The 17,440-nt window shown below is 40.5% G+C and overlaps 1 protein-coding gene across 2 annotated transcripts in view; it reads right to left on the reverse strand.

The window, feature by feature from the left end:
* Positions 1-4,794: 4,794 nt before the first annotated feature.
* zbtb16a (zinc finger and BTB domain containing 16a) overlaps positions 4,795-17,440 on the reverse strand; it is a 136,623-nt gene continuing 123,977 nt past the window's right edge. For both annotated transcript variants that reach the window (XM_026182526.2, XM_080307300.1), the window contains exons 5-7: positions 16,605-16,775; positions 8,251-8,421; positions 4,795-5,157 (exon numbers count right to left, since the gene is read on the reverse strand). In XM_026182526.2, coding sequence (XP_026038311.2) covers positions 4,928-5,157; positions 8,251-8,421; positions 16,605-16,775 — 572 coding nt within the window. In that variant the 3' untranslated portion in view covers positions 4,795-4,927. The remainder of the gene's footprint in view (positions 5,158-8,250; positions 8,422-16,604; positions 16,776-17,440) is intronic.

A 17,440-nucleotide genomic window follows, 5' to 3' on the forward strand; every position in this document is an offset into this window, starting at 1 on the left:
CAACAGAAGGGTAATACCCCGGTGCTAACCTACCCAAATGGAGGTTTCTTTATCATTTTTTTTTTTTTACATTTTTTCCAGAACAATAAAATGTTCTGCTCAGCAAACCTGTTGCTGACAAAAAGAGAAAATTAGAATTAGAGAAGCAGACTCGGGGCCTCGTTTGCTCGCAAGAAAACAGAAAAATAAATCACAAAGCAGATCTCGTCCCCAAAAGTCTCTAATAGTTTCACGACTGCAGCACAAATTTCAGTAAATTTTCCCCATGTTTTGTTTTGTGTTGCTAAATAAATGCTTCTGGGAGCCAATCATAGAGCAGAGCCAAAGAACAGAAGCGAATGCACAATCCTAGTTGCTATTTCAATAGCATTAAGGGTTTATTGCAGTCCTTGAAAAAAAACAAGAAAAGAAGAGGCACTGCTCTATTCAGGATTAAAAAGGAAAAAAAGAAAGAAAATCAGGTCATTTTAGAGCGTCATGACATCCCTAGGGCGCTGGAGACACCATTTTTATTTTCTTCTGAAAATACAGAAACTAAGCAGATATAGATGGATATTTTTGTTGAACAATTTCCATTTTTAGGCACAAAGATAGTACAGAAACATCGGAGAAACACTGAGGGAAGAACTATATCAATGCCAATGTATATATATATTTTTCCCACAGAAAAAAAGTGGCATAGAATATCATTTATTTTGTATCTGATCTGTTTAGTGCATTTTTCCACTAATACACACCCACACGCACACACACAGTTACACACTCTTTCATGCACTCTTTCACCTGCACAAGAAAGTAGAAAACATTCAGAGGACGATGATAGGAATAATGTGACTGAACAGGTCTTGCATTGTGGTGTTCAGACTGAACCGTGACTGGGTATATTATAGTGGGTGGATATTATGCGAGGGTGAAAAAAAGCTCCCTCAAATCACAGTGTTAGAGAATAAAATGGCAAGACACCACGGGACATGCCATCCCTTCTTTTTTCTTTTTTTTTCAAGTACAAAAACAAAACAAAAAAACATGTCGACAGTCAAGTTTGATTGAAAAATCATGAATGACAAGTACTAATTGGTCGGTTTGGCCGCGTCCCCCTGCCGCCCCGCATATTATCATCTTTTTTTTTCTTCTTTTTTTTTCTCTCTTAACTTTGTCACATACACACACACACACACACACTCGTAAAATTTGTGGCGGATAGATTTAGTCCTTCACCTACAATGCAATTGACATCCAGAAAGCAACACTTATTATTACAATATGTTCACACACATGTTTTTTTGTTCAACAATATCAAAGAGGAGCAAGGCAAATAAAATGATTCACACCCAAAAAGAGAAAAAAAAACAGGTTAAAAAAAAAGAAAAAGAAATACAAATATTTGTGCCCTGCTATAACCCTCCACAAATGGAAAAAGGACTGACACTGAATACAAAAATATCACAATTTTTATATATCAAATTGCCTCTATTGGCTCTTGTTCAGGAATACACTCATTTCTCAAGAGAGCTTGTCTGCTGAGAGAATCTCTATTTTTAACCTTTTGTTTTATGTGTGGTTTTTTCTCCCTCCTTTTTTGATTACCACTTCCAGTTCCAATTGTCCAACGCACTCTGCATCACTGCAAAAATGACCTGTCCTGGGTGGTTCAGCGTTTTTTTAGACGAACTTTCTGTTTTTTTTTTTTTTTTTCACATTACAAAACTACAATTCTATTCACATATGTTCAAGTTTAGATTCTTGTTTTTAAACCCTCTTAAAAGCAATAGTACTTCCTCTTATTTGCTGTATCCCTCATCACTTAAGGCTTCAAAATTGCTTTTTTCCCCCTCCATTCTCTCTGCTCTTCTGTGGTTGGAGGTGCAGGTTTGGGGGGACTATAAGAGAAGAATAAACATCATTTGGCATTTCTCATCCTATCAGCCTCTACTTTGTTATCTCTCATCCTTTTATATACATTTTGCTTAAAAAAACAGACAATCATAAATCAACTTAAAAAAAAAAAGCATGAGATGAAACAATGCAAAACACAAATGCAAAAAATGTGCTTTTACCAAGAAAAAAACAAGAAAAAGAAAAAAAAAAAACCAACACGACAACTTAGAGGTAGCTTTTATAACAAATGACCAAACCTTCCAGCTCTTTAACAAGCAGGGTTAATAATACCAAGTTTGGTAACGAGTAATGCACAAAGAAATACGCAACATAAGAAAAAAACAAACAAATCTCTTCGCCGTGGCACTTATTTTTTTTTTCCGTGTACGCATTGCTTCAATCATGTTCGCAATGCACCTTTCCAACACACGCTAACTAACAAATAAAAACAAAAGAAGAACTCCCCCAAAAAACAACAAAACAAAACGAATGAAACAAAAGGGAAAATTAAAATACACAAAAGGAACATGAGGTCACAAAAACGAGGTAATTCAAGTACAATGTGTTGAGATCAAACTCAAGGTAAATCATAAGAAAAAAACAAAACCCACAACAACAAAACAAGACGAGAGAGAGAGAGACGAAGTGCAGGGACAAAAACCACAGAGAAAGAGTTGATTTATTCTGTCATCTTACTGGTCGCCCCCTAAGCTGCTGGGCTGTGTCTCGTCCAATCAGTGATCTCCCCCTTCTTGGATATGTGATCAACCAGATACAACGCTGTGACGTGCAGTGATATTCATCAAAACTCCCAAGGTTCAACCATAATACCTGACTGCGTATACCGTAAAGGTCTAATGCTGCATTTCAAAGGTGTAAGAAAAGACTTTGCCGACTTGTAGTCAGAGAAAATGTTGGAGCAGGAGTTTCTCAGGTTATGTGTTTTTTCCCCCCCCCCAAGAGAACCAAGGTCAGTGTTACAGCTTAGCATGAAATATCACGCCTGCTTTACAGCTGTTACCCTTTTCCCTATGCTGTGTTGTAAACAGGTATCCAACACACATCCTTTTAGCTATATCTTTGCCAAAAGCCTCAGTGGTAATTCAAATCAGTGCAACTACATTTGGGAATATGCATCATCTGAATACAATATCTGTAACATAACGCAGGACCTGCCAGTACTCAAGTGGTGCACATTCCAAAATAAACCTCACTTCCACACAATGACCTGGGGCTCGTGGATGAAAAGGTGCGTAGCCCAGAAAGTCTTGCCTGCTGGAACGTAAGCATGCATGCTGTTAATGTTGGATGGAGAAAGTCTTCCAGTGTGACCCACTGGAAACTAATCATAACCTGGGAATTACTGACTGAAAGGCAGCATTAACCTGCTACAGTATGTATGCTTACATGGTAGTAGAAGCCGGGCTTACAAGCGTTCACATTCATGTCACTATGCCATATAACAGTCTTCAAACTGCCACACCACCTATGACAAACATTAAGGTGTGCAGCTAAGGCATCCTCAACATTTACAACTAGCAGGTAAAGTCACAGGACTCTCACAGACAGCAACCTTTTCCCAAGTCACTTTCCGCTGCTTGGATTTCAAATCACTCCGGTGAACTGACAGATCTCTTGCAGTTGAAGTGTTTGCGTGTCAGTCAGTTTATGTACTTTCTTGTTAGTGTGGGAAAAATGATAGTCATCTGGTTAAACGTACATGGATACAAGCAGTCCAGTTATCTATTGCTCAATAAGTGAATAGGCAGGGTTTAATGTGAAATATTGTAGCGAGTTATGAGCGGATGAAAAAAAAAGTATATACCTTGCTGACGTCAAACAGAGACTGTTGTCGTAGTTTGTTTTACTTGTGCAATTAAGCCGTAATAAACTACGATGCAGAGCAAAAAAGATAAAAAATAAAAATATATATATATGTATGTATATATATGATGAAAAAGTAACACAAGTTAGCCTGTGGCTCTCTGGGGAGAACCGTGAGTGGCCAGTTGTGACTCAACCTTCTCCAGCCCTCATCTGAAAGAGATGCAGAACGAGGAAGACTACTGAGAACACTTTCGACACTTCCGACAAAGAGCAGCGCTAGCATTTTCCCCACTCACAACCAAATGGGTGCTTGGTTTGCAGCATTAAATTAATGCTTCTACTCGTCCAGTTCAACTGTTTTCATCTACTGCATAAGCCTACCGGCTCTGCTGCTGATTCTCAGGGGCTATCTCACTGCCACCATTGGGATCTGAAGGTTTTTCAGACATGGACAGGATAACGGGCAGATTTCTGTGAAAACTGCTCATGCATAAAACAAAAAAGGTGACAAAACCTATACATCCTCTACTGGAAAAGGAGAAGGTTGCGTGTATGTCCCCCCCAAAGCTGTTCATTTACTCCACAGTATTAGTTTCTTCAGGATGCATACATGTTAAAAAACATGTCTCTGTCTTCTTCTGAGATATTTTTTTATGTAGTTCGTAACCAGAAAGATGTAGGTTTGCAGTGATACTTTGAGCATGAAAGCACAAAGTACCACTGCAGAACAAACCCCCCCCAAAAAGTTTTCCATTTTTTGAGCAAAACAAGACCTCAAAACGCAGTGAAGGCTCCCGACAGCATGTATGTAGAGGTTCAGATAGCCCTTGAGAATCTGCTTTCTCAACTCAGCAGCATCCAAGAAGTCACTTCCTTGCAGCTTGCTCACTTTATGGCGCTGCATGAAATGACCTGAAACAATAACACAGTTGCAGATGTAGTGAATGACCCGGTGAATCCGAACAATGGTGGAGAATTGATCTCCGTGTCCAAGACTTCCTCTTCTTAGCACGTTTGCCCCACCATCACCACCCTTTCCCCCCACCCCGTCCTCATCGCTTGCCTTTGCATGAAAACAAAAAACAGAAAACAAACCCTCTTGCTTTCCAGTCACTTCTCGTTGACATTCCTCGATCGTCAACACTCATGCCTCCTATCCGCTTTGTTACATTCCCCTTACCTCTCAACCCATCCCCTACCCTCTTCATTCACTTTCCTAGACTCAGACATAGCAGAGGTACAGGTAGGTCTTCTCTATACGCCAGTCTGGGGGGATGTCTTCGGGCTTGTGGCCTTTCATGTGCTTCTGCATGGCTGACAGGCTGGGGCAGTACTCCAGGCAGATGGTGCATTGGTAGGGCGAGGCGCCATTGTGGGTGCGCAGGTGCTTGATCATGGCCGAGTAGTCCCTGGATCGCTGGTGGCACAGCTTGCACTCGAATGGCTTCTCACCTAAAGATGAAGACAACAGTGTTAGCCTAAGTGTGACGTTAAACAGCAAATAAAGGAATTCAGTACTGAAATCCATTAGAGGGATGGAAAAACTGTACTAGTCTGTAAGATGTTACTGATAAGTGCATGACTTCTGCTTCTTTGCCTTAAAACTTATTAACTTTATTTAATGCAATGAGAAAAATCCTTGCTGTTCAAAATGCAGTAAAAAGTGTGTATTTCTACAGCCAACGATTTTAAATTACATTTGAGTTATATATATATATATATATTTTTTTTTTTTTCTAACATAAGTCAGATAAACACACAAACAGCAAATGGACCAACAGGTTAGCAACTGTCTGAGCTGCTTCTGAGGATTCAGCTACTGTTCTGTGTCTTCAATCACCAAGGCCGCAGCAGTCAAAGGTATACTAGGTTATTTTGAATATCTGGATGTCAGAAAAATCTTACAGATTTTCAAGTTAAACATTGCCTCAAAAGAGGAGCTAAGGTGAAGGTGGTTCATCCCTGTCAGTTAGGTTTCACTACATGGTCTGTTTTGACCTTGTGTTGCCATCTTTATGTCTTTGGACAACAGCCAGACCCAAGATGTAATCAACCCAAATCTACCGACAGTTTAAACATGGTGTCTTTTGCACCAAAGAAGTAAAAGTTGTGGGAGAGAAAAAAAATCCCATCACCACTAAGAGATTTTTTTCTCTGTGTGGCTCACAAGAAACATTGACGCTATTATGATAATTGAACGATGCATCTAAAAAGTGACAAGTCAAAACCCAGAGGTGAAATCCCAAATGTCTTCCAGACGACACTGTGCACCAGTAAAAGATAATGGTAACTCTTTAAAGTCATTCTCAACAGCCTTCGATAATTGATACAAATCAGAAGTGAGAGGAGAATAAAAAGCTCCAAGTACATTAGTGCAGTTTTCTCACCTCTGAGAAATAAATAGAATACCCGTCAGGTCCAGTCAAAGTATCCCCTCACAGCAGCAGCGCACATGATGATTTGTTTACTAATTATTCTTACTTTAAAGGGATAGAACTGTTTCTATGTCATTATTTTATTAAAATACCCCTGTGTAAAGAGATTTTTGAAGGATCAAGGTTTTAGTTACATCAGGCTGTGCAACAGAAGAAAAAGAAAAGGAGATGTTCTGCTATTAAAACTAATATACATGGAATATTATGCCAGCAGTTTTAAAGTACATGCAGAGGATAATTTAACATATACTTTATTTGTTATTACTTGTAAAAACTGTAAAATTCAAAATTCAGCTCTTAGTACTTATTAGAGTGAGTAGCGGTAGAAATATGCTCAAAATGACCCAAATTAGAGAATACAAGAGTTATAAGAGACTCTCTAAATCATATCACCTGTTTACCTGTGATAAGAACCAGTCAGTACAATCAGAAGAAGAAAGAAATTCCAGGCGTATTTACTTTTATAGAATATGATCTAATCAACTAATCTACAGCACATTACAAGAAAATACAGCTGACGACACCGAGAACTCCTGCAAGTGTCATAAATCATAGTGCAACACTGCTTTCTTGCTGTGGGGGCTGCTATATTCCAGAGGCACATTTCAATTCAGCAACAGCGGCCAGCCTAAATGTGCTAATGATTTGAGTGATGGCACGGAATAATCCACCAGCGCTCAAGCCGGCAGACGCAAATTAGACATGTAAATGCTGACCTTTACCAATGGCATTTGAAATGGGCTGTCGGAAGTGATCTGGCCCAGCGCTCGCTGTCACCTTTCAGCTAGATCTTTGCGCATGTGTGCTGCGAAACGTCCGACTTTGTGCCTCTGCTGCCCAGCCCGTCTGCTCCTTTGAATCCCCGGTTAACCTTGACCTCCACAGGGCCCGGGTTACGCTTCCATTGAGCCAATAAGCATAAATACAGTGTTGCAGGCCCCGCGCTTCTTTGTAGCAGTGTGGACACCTGCATGATGTTGATATTGATAACCAGACTGTAAACAGGGTCGCTTCAAATAACCAGCTAATAATGAATTGCAAATAGGGCCCAGGTATTGATCCGCCATTGGCATTTGGAATGTGTGGAGAGGACGGGTCGGGGAGGGGTTGGGTTGCCAATGTCGATGATTCATCAAGCAGCTCCCTTTTGTGCGAGGTGGCCTTTGACTGTGAGCTTGTCACTTGCTCTTGTTATCTGCTGTTGCTCTCCAGCTTAACGCAAAGCCCCCCTCCCCAACACAAAAGGCGAAAGGGTGGATGGGGGGGGGAAGCCAATTATTGGACAGGCTGCCTTGATAGTGTGGCTTAACAGCTGGTTTATTGAATGGGAGATGGGAGGGTGCTGCTATGTGTGTGTTTGAGAAAAAGGGATGGTGAGGAAGCATAAACCTTTGGCTGTGTGCCATCCTGGTGAGCACTTGTGGTATCCTCGCTCACTCTGCTACGTAGCACGCACTCATTCTCCAGGGCACCTAGCTTATCACTGTGTCAACATCTTTATGGGGCTCTAAATATACTAAGATCAATACAAAGTCTTCTGAGACATTCATCTACTGTATCTCAGCAACAAAGATATTCATCTGGTTTGGTCTGCGCCTTGCAACTTGGATTTTCTAGAAGAGAGTCCCTTAACAGGCTCCCCCATCATGCACCATATGTTTTAGAACACCTCATTACTGCAGTTTATGCTCTTTCTGCAAGTGAGGTGAGAAGAACTTAGTACAGTAAAAGACTCAAAAGCAAGTGTAAAACACTAGTCTGGCCTTTTTCACATAGCTGCTATCACCTGCAAAATTAATTTGTTAACATATTGTATCTGAAATGATCTGGCATCCATTTTTGTCCTGCCCAAGTTTGGGGGTCACTGGGCCTCTACAGACACCAAAACATTTGTTAACTGAGTATATATGAAAAATGTTGAACAGGAAGTTCTACAGTTTTTTGCTCTGAAACAAAAAGCTAAAGTTGTTGTGATGCTACACTGTGTTGCACACGATAGATTTTCATTTTCTACCGCAAACAACACAGAATCAAGTGAGAATAAATAGTTCCGAATGCTTTGATTGTTATCCATTATCGCTAAAGCCTTTACTTATTTTGGTCACAGTACCTGTGTGCACACGGTAGTGGGTTTCCAGCTGGTGCTTGAGGCTGAACTTCTTCCCACACCCGTTACATTCATAGGGCTTCTCTCCGGTGTGGATGCGCTTGTGGCCCTTCAGCGTGCTCTCATCTCGGAAGCAGCTCCCGCAGAACTCACACTCAAATGGGTGGTCCCCGGCTAAAATGTGGAAAGAAAAAATAGGACACATTCACACAAACTGCTGATGACATTGTATCATAAAAAGGCTAAAGACTGCACTGGTTGAGCTCGTGAAAAGATAGCTCGAAGGGTTAATGACAACTCAGTGAAAATGACAGCACCAAGAAGCTTAGGTTTTGTCTTTATTTACATGTACAATTCAAGTGTTACTCTAGTAATTGTGACAAAGAAGAACGTCAAATGTCTGAAAATAGCTTCCACCTTCAAAAAAAATTAGAAAGCTACTGTGAAGGAAGCCGCATTGCAAAATGTTTTACTTTATCTGATTATTTTGTCGGGGTTGTGCACAATGCAAGAGCAGCATGCAGTATCTTCCAATGCGTAGCTACATAAAGCCTTTAATAACAGCAGACAAGTATAACCCATCTGTTGTCTTTGTCTACAAATCACCTGCGCTGTTGTTTTGCTTTGTCCAAACCCTTAAATAATTGTAGCCTGTCATGGCTGCTCACCAGCCTCGAGATGTATTATTGACCATGCAGACCCAGTGTCACAATGCACTAATGGATCACCTAACTAATGTGCAAACCTAGGATAAAGAAGTGAGTTTGTCATCACAGAATCTATTATCCTTGGATATATATGTGTTTAAGCAGACCCAAATTCAGGCATTTGTCTTTAACTGGTCTAGTCGTAGAGTCCAAATTACTCTGCATCCTCGATCACTGCCATGTAGCCGGTCCTAAAACACAATATTTGTATTTTAGACAGTGTGTCATCATCACGGTTAAATGACAATGCCTAAAAATGTAAATGAAGATAAATGTACCATGTCTTGACATTCACTGGCAGCATGTTGACTGGCTTATATTAGCCTCCTTACGCCCCGTCTCCACCCTTCCTTAATTTTTCCTTAGATAGCATCATATTTCCTTCCTGAGACATCGCAGTTATTGTAGGCATCAGACTGCTGGCGGTTGTATAGCATGCATGCTTTCAGAAATGAAAATGATAACATTCTCCCCCTCATGCTGCCACTGCACAGGTCCCCACAGGGCTGCTGTAATGCATATTCAGATGTCAGTGATCAGGGATATTATGATTTGCAGGAGCCTCTCACCAGCAGTTCAAAGACTAATTGTATTTCCGTGTTTGATGAGGGGCTGCTTCTTGCGTCATTTGCTTCCCCCCAGTGTTACACTCTCCATCCAAGTAATGTTGTGGATATTTATTAATGTATTTCACTCTACCGCTGCAGGTTTAAGTCACCATCAGTGACCTATGCCTTTCATTATCTGCCTGTCCAAGTAGCAACGTGCCAGAGAATAAATTGCATTTCTCGTTATGTGCTGCTACCACTGCCCCGCTGTTAAGAGACTATTTCACTTCCATCCTGCATATTTTATTTGAGATTTTATGTATGCACATAGAGTATGCACACATGTAACTGGTTTATTTAGAAGGAGAGACAAAGAAAGGATGGGAAAGGAATGTAAACTGGATACTCTTTAAATGTTGATCACGTGTCGGCTATGTTATACTTTTGGGGAGGGAAATGTTTTCAAAGCCTTCTGATGCTGGATGCATTCCCATTAAAGGGAATGCTGGGGATTGGAGGGGGTAAAGGGGGAGGGATAAAACTGAGACAGGGATGGAGCAGGGGATGTGGGTGTATATGGTGGCAGTGGTGGGGGCTGGGCAAAAATCAATAAAAGTGACAGTCTTTATTTGTCTGCATGAAGTTATCAGTGGCTCCCGCTGTAAGACATTGTGCTCTTTCTAGCGTTTCAACCACAGCAGAGATCACAATCCATCACAGAGCTCGGTGGGCTTGCACGACGCTGCAAGAATAATAATTGAGCTCAGATTCACCTGCCTTTAATTAAGGCCTCCGATCAAACCAGCAAGTGGGATGCTAATACTTGAAGAATGTCTGTGGAGGGCTATTTACGTTTAGATGCATGTTTCTGTGCTAACGTGTGCTGTTGGCAAACATCAAAAATCTTCCATTAGTAGGAAAGAACTTGATTCATTTGATAATATAATAAAGGATTTCTGCACAATACAGATTTCTACACAATATGTATTCTGTATGTTTGTGATGGTGAGTTAGTGCTATTTAAATTAAATTGGAAAACACAATAAAGAGTTTTGGAGAGTGTCCATGATCTCTCTTATAGCTTTGTAAATGATCTGAAGCTTAGATTTGGTTTATAAATCACTTCAATTTAACCCATTTACACTGACTTTATCTCAAGTTACTGTAGACATTTATGCAAATCTTACAAGAAATAACAGCAATAAACAAAAAGCAAGAAGAAAACAACCTCAAAATCATATTTGACAACAATGCAATGTTTTCCTATACCCAAACACACAAATCAATGCTACAGTTACTGCGCTAAAGTAAGGGTGCCTCTGTTAGTCTGTGCTGGCTACAACTGCTTTAGCTATATATAATGAATAGACAACAAATATATAATATTCAGGCTTAGAGACCCAGTGTAAATCTAATTAAGGAGCTTCTGGTATCAGCAGAAGCTAAAAAATAACCGTGGTATAACATACAGAGGGGGTTCGGTCTCACTCAAGCACCCTGTTGCTGGATGCTCATCACGCATGTTATCTCCCATTGCCACTCGGGGACGCCAAAGTGCAAAGTTGCACTGCAGAGTTTTATATAAGTCGGACACAATTCTGTAATCACATTGTGAGAATGTAAAGGAGCAGACAAGGCTTCATTTTGTCAGGATATATTCTCATGGGAGGCGGAGAATAATAGGAACACGTCCTCCGTCCATCCCAAATCTGCTACTATTACTTCCCCCATCTCTCCATCCTTCCATTCTTGCTTTCCTCTTTATTTTCTCTCCATTTCTCCATCCCTCTGTGGTGTGACCACATGGCAGGGACGCGACAGATGAGGACCCGGCAAAGTGAGGTGGAACCACAGCATGGTGACTGAACCCAAGGGTGCCCCCGAGCATCACCACCTGCGTCTCCTGACCCCTCCTCATCACCTCCTTTGACACCCCAAAGGACTGCTGAGGGTTCCTGTGCCCATGGGCACACGGTGCGTGTTCATTATATACGGTAAGAGGCTGTAAATCACCAGGCTCCATCACTGCCAGGACCAGAAACTGCCTCATTCTCTCTCTCTCTAAATTCAATTCAGCCCTCTCTCGCTCTCTCTCTCTTTCTGGCTGTAGCACTATCAAATACAGCTGCGAACACAAAACACCCCGCCACAGCAGACAGCAAATTGGCCCAGAGTTAAAAAAAAAAAAAAAAAAAGGGAAAAAAAAAACAGACACTTACACACAGACAGTGCACAACAACAGAATATTAATGAAGGTCTGGTCTGTAAAGAGAGAGTGTGTATGTCTGTGTGCATGTGGTGCCGGGGAAGAAAAATAACACAGCTGCTATGACTGCCACTTTTTATGAGCCAACATTGTGCATTTGTGCGTGAGTGCTCGAACCTATACTGTACTACATGCGCGAAATAAAGACAAAAATAAATTTAACAGATAGGCAACATCGCAGTAAGAATGTGCAATAGGATGTTAAGGGGAGGTAATGAAACCGCAGGTGGATGGAAGAAAATGAAAACACAGTGATGGAGGCGAAAGAGAGATGGCAAGATTAAGATGCTGAAATAAACACCATTAAATCAGGTTGTTTTTTTTTTCCTGCTTCCTCGTCCTAAACGGTGATCCAGTGTCAAAGCCCGCACCAGCAAGGCTGCGTTCAAAAGATAAAGCTGCAGACAGGTAAAATGAAGCACGCGTAATGAATGTCCATAAAAGTGCTTTTGCTGCTTTCTGCTGTCAGCTGATACAACCGAATAGTGAGTCAACCAATAACCAAGCAATATCTAGAATGCTTTGTATGGAAGATGAGCTGCCATTGTCTGTCCATAAAAATTAAGGTTGAATACCAGGAATTGAGGTTTTGGTATTTACTGGGGATTTTTTGTCAAAACTGAGCCGTGCTTCTGGGAAAATACCTGCAAGGAACCAGTGCATCCATGATACATTTGTGTGCTGGAAACAACTGTGCGCACTGGAACAAAGACACCTCATCCAAACCTCATTTACCACACAACTGTCACACCTAAACGCCAAAGTCTGCCACTGAAAAGCCATTATTACGGTAATATAATATGGATCAGCGTTTCTCCTGCAGTGTTTTGTTTTCAATTACTTTCCATGTTTCAGTGTCTGCCTTAAGTCCAGATGAGAGGAAATACAATTTTTCCAGGTCTGAATGAAGCGGAAGGCTAAATCTGTAAGAACAGCACACCCTCCGAAAACAACAAAAACAGATCAACCATCACTAAATCAGAATAAGAGAACAGACAAGAAGAATGAATTAATTTTGTGATTTAACTTGGCATATAACTAACTGCTTTTCCCAAAATTAGAAAAACAAAGAGAAAAAAATGGCGGCATGTGAAAGGTTTTTCTCCTCCCTTTGCAAAGCAGGTTTTGTCAACAGGGACACTGTTGTGCTGCTTTAATATATAATGCAAGTGTAATATAATATAATATAATACTTACATGAAAATATACAATGATGTCACAATTATTATAATATATGCTTTTTTAGATTTAAATTTTGGAGTTTACATGAAACAAAAATTCATTTTGGTTTTTTATTTTAAAGCACAGTTTTTTAAGGAATCATTTTTAAATCGAGAGAAAACCTATAGAGCTGAACCTTCATTCAAAAAGTAATTTACACATATCTCAGATCTTAAATTTAAATGTGTTCAGTGATGAGTCTTTATTAATCCAGACAAAATATGACACCAAATGGAAACATCTCTTAGTCACTACTTCCATTTATCAAAGTAATTAGTTAGCAATTACTAAGCACTGTTAGCTTTTGCAATATGGATAAACTGTCTTTGATAGCGTATGCCATTAATCAGCATTAATGACAACGGTTTTGATGTTTTTAGGACCAGAACTAAAACTATAGAAGGAAGAGCCAATGGTTCCCATTTTATCTGCTTTTTGGCGCTTGCATAAAGTTAACTTGAAGTAAATAAATAAAACAAATGCACATTACTGCAGAAACTTTGGTTGGTTTAAAGATTTCCTTTCCAATACATGGCAGCTTTCTTTATGCAATTTGCTTTTAATCACTCAAATGTCTTGAGCTGAGCTGTCTTACAGAATCCAGACGAGAAAAGATCCTAGCTGATAAGAACATACAGATGGACATAATTTATTTACATTTACAGACTTACATTACTGCAGCTTTGCCTCTAGGGCTACATTCAGACAGGCTTAACGTCTAATTTATCTTTACAGATACACCCCTTTGCATGCTCACTTAATCTATATTTCTTTTTGAATGGAATATTCTCCTAGAAAATACATGCACAAAACAAGCGAGGATGGCACTTTAGTTAAGGTGTAGATCTAACGTTTGATACAAGTGAAAATAAGTTAATTAGGGCGTTATTAATTGAATCGTTTCCACATCTTAACCCAACCAACCCTTTTATGGGTTCTGCATGTTTGATGCATCCGATAAAACTTGAAAACACAACATTGATACATTAAGGAACAAATAACAAAATATAAAGAAAAGAATTAGACAAAAATCCGAACTTGAACTTTGCTAGGTGAGAGTGCACGTGTCTCTGCATCACATGAAGGTAAAGTTATAAGGCTGATTCTCTAAGGTGGATACGCTGTCTAGCTGTCTGTTTTTAAGCACTATTTTTGCCTCGTTACCAAGCAAAGTGTGAATGAGATTATTAACATCAAAGTGTAAATGCAGAGGAACACCATGCCTCTACTTTTTTTTTTTGGAGGGTAAATTAGACCTATTTCTGGCGCCTATGATGGCTGTGCGAGTTGCTGACTTTATAATCCCCTGACAAAAGGCTCTGCATCATATTTAAACGATTGCTTTCACGGCTGGCTCATTGTGATTTAACACACGCCCACAGTGGGATGAGGTTCAAAGTGGCAGGAGGCTGCAAAGTCTCATCTGCAGCTCCACTGACGAGCTGAGGTGACATTTGCGTCGCCCGGGTGGGCAGGTGGATCAGAGACGCTGCATGTGTCCCCTCCAATGTCTGGTAGATAGAACAGATGTGTGCACCGCTACTGTACAGGCGGCTCAAGCAGCCACGTCCGCCTCCCCCCCTCCCTCCTCCGCCACCTCAACCCCCCCCGGCTTCTGCCACCATCACACACTAATGGTGTATTCGCCTGACTTGTAAATAGGGCCGACTGCTCTCATCTCACTGCCTTTCGTTTCAAATATTTATCCGTGAGCCGGTGAGCTAAATCGGCTCTGACAGTGAGACTGTTATTTAAGGTCGCAGACAGGCGGCTGGCTAAGAGACAGAGAGAGAGAGGGGGAAGGAAAAAAGCGTCCATCCCCTTGCCAGTGAAATGGGATTCATTTCCATGTGTTCATATTCTGTCATGGCTACGGCTTTTTTCTCTTTACTCTGAATAGCCGCATCCGTCAGGCTACCTCTGCTCCCTCGCAAAAATGTATTAGTATCCTGGCCTCATCTCAGTAGAGAGCCAACACCGTGAGTATTACAAGTTGACAAAAAGGGGGGAAAAAAACAAACAAACAAACCAAAAAACCCAACAACAGCAACAACAAGAAAAAAATAGTTGCTGTAAATACGCTTTTTGTGACTGCTGCAGAATTCATTTTGTGTTGACCTGAATTAATACTGTTTATTCAGATGAGCAAAAACAGCAGCGTAACAGGAAAGTGGTAACATAATTCACTCAAATTTGCTACAAACAAAACATGAATTCTTTATTTGTATACCTATATTTGTCGATGGCAACCCTACGCTGGCTGTGCTGTACTAGCCACCCTATCCCTACGTGTTGTTTGAGAATGAATTATATTTTATTTTATGCTAAAAATGAACTCAGATGACCTGAATTATGGGACACTGCTGGACATTATACTAGCCTCCATTAAACACACACAAAAATTAAGAATATGTACCGTTTAGGTAGAGCATCAGCTGGAATAATAATAAATGTAGATTTTATGGAACCACAGGGACTGCACGTCTGTGGTCTAGTAGGTGTGGGCATGCACGATAAATAAAACGGAAATCTGGCATCAGTATGAGCTGGGTGGAAAATGTATTCTGCCATTATTAATTCCTACTAATCATTTCTCCAATAGTCAATACTTTGGTGATTACTAAGGCTTCCACCTGAAAGTCCTTTATCTACATACACGTGCTCCGCTCCTGGCTAACTGATAAGAGAACTGGATATCTGATAGGGAGTGATACTGTCACTACCATTCATATGGGTCTATGTACCTTTTCATTCAGGCATCCTATATGTGATGAAGGTCCTTTGTTGTATGACGAGCTTAAATATGTGTAAGTTGTATGAGAGTTCATGTATGTATCGTATTTGTTGCCCTAAAGAAAAGGAAATAAAGGCAGTGGCATCACTTCTTTTACTCTCTCTTATCACACCCAGTTGTCCTGGACAGTGAAAGTTAAAACTCCCATCCTAAAGTAAACACACAGCAGCTTTTGGACTTGAAGAAACCTTAAAAAGTAAAAAATACAGACTCTGTGCACATGAGTTAGCATGTCATTCATGGAAACTACTTAGAAGTTAAAGATATCAACTACTTGTTAGTGCGCAATGCCATCCATTTTATTAGAAGGATTTGAGTTGTTTTTGTTAAATACGCTAAGGAAATGAATCAAAAGGCTAAGCTGTATAAGTGCACTGATTTAACAAAACAAATGGCTGCAGTTGTCAGGTCTTCGTGTTTCATCTACTATATACTCAAAGTTTTGGAAGGTGACTGTTACTCAGCTAGGAATTACAGGGACTAGTTCTGGATGTGCTTCCTTAGCATTAGGAAGGAGGTGGTTCAGACATCTAATTATGATGAATCCTACTTTTGGAGGTATTTTGAATTAAAATCAAAGCAGACTCTAGGATACAGAAAAAAAGAGCAAAGGGATTACCTTTCCGACCTGGTGTGGGTACATGCGGGTCGCCCAAGATCAAACAGAGAATGTATTATGGACTACTGCACTTAATTTGTTACAGCATTCGCATATTCCAGACCAAGAGAAAAGGCTGGATATGAATAGACAGATAACGCCCCATGGAACACCTCGGTGAAATGATATCGCCGCCTTATCACCACAGGCGGCTTTCACTGACCTGTGTGTGAGCGTAGGTGACGCTTGAGTGCAGTATGGCTGGGGAAAGTCCGGTTGCATTCGCTGCAAATGTAGCTGCGAACTCCGGCATGGACTTCCATGTGCTGCTGCAATGCTGTCTGGGTCTGGAAGCGCTTCCCACAAAGCAGGCAAAAGATGGCCATGTCCGAGCCTGCGGAGCAAAAAACACCGCAAGTTAATTCGAGGCAAACATTATTTATTAAAAGTCATCCGACCTCACGTTTCTTGACTTGTTGCATGTCTTTTTGTGTATCCATTCTTTTGCAATTAAAGGGATGAATATGACCTTATAGGTGCTTGTGTTAAAAAAAAACAACTTAGATCCAAGTTGTGCAGTGGTTATTTCAGGAAGAATAAAGCACTGTCACTACGGAGCTATTCAGTAGCACTTCAATGTAGATCCAGAGTGACAGCCAAAGCCAGCTTTTCTCAAACCAATCACACACGGCTGTGTATCCTTACAGTGATTAAAATACAGGATAACAACACAGGTATGATGTCGAGAACTTTAGCACATCAAATTTGAATGACGAAAAAGAAAAGAACCCAGGAAAACAAAAAACTTTTTCACAAGTGCATGTAAAAAAATACTGTATTTATAGGATTAAAGTTGCATGCAGCATTCATGTTTTAGGGTGGGTGTGTAGAAAGATAAAGATCTCCTATGCAATACTTCAATCGAATCTTGACTCCAGCGAGCACTGTGCATTTTTCTCCAGCAGAGATAAAGAGCCCACAAACACAGCAGAACACACGCACACACACACAAACACGCACACACACACCCAACTGCACGCTCCTTTGAACACACTCCCT

This window comes from Astatotilapia calliptera, chromosome 10 (assembly GCF_964374335.1).
Source record: "Astatotilapia calliptera chromosome 10, fAstCal68.1, whole genome shotgun sequence".
Taxonomy (NCBI): Eukaryota; Metazoa; Chordata; class Actinopteri; order Cichliformes; family Cichlidae; genus Astatotilapia; species Astatotilapia calliptera.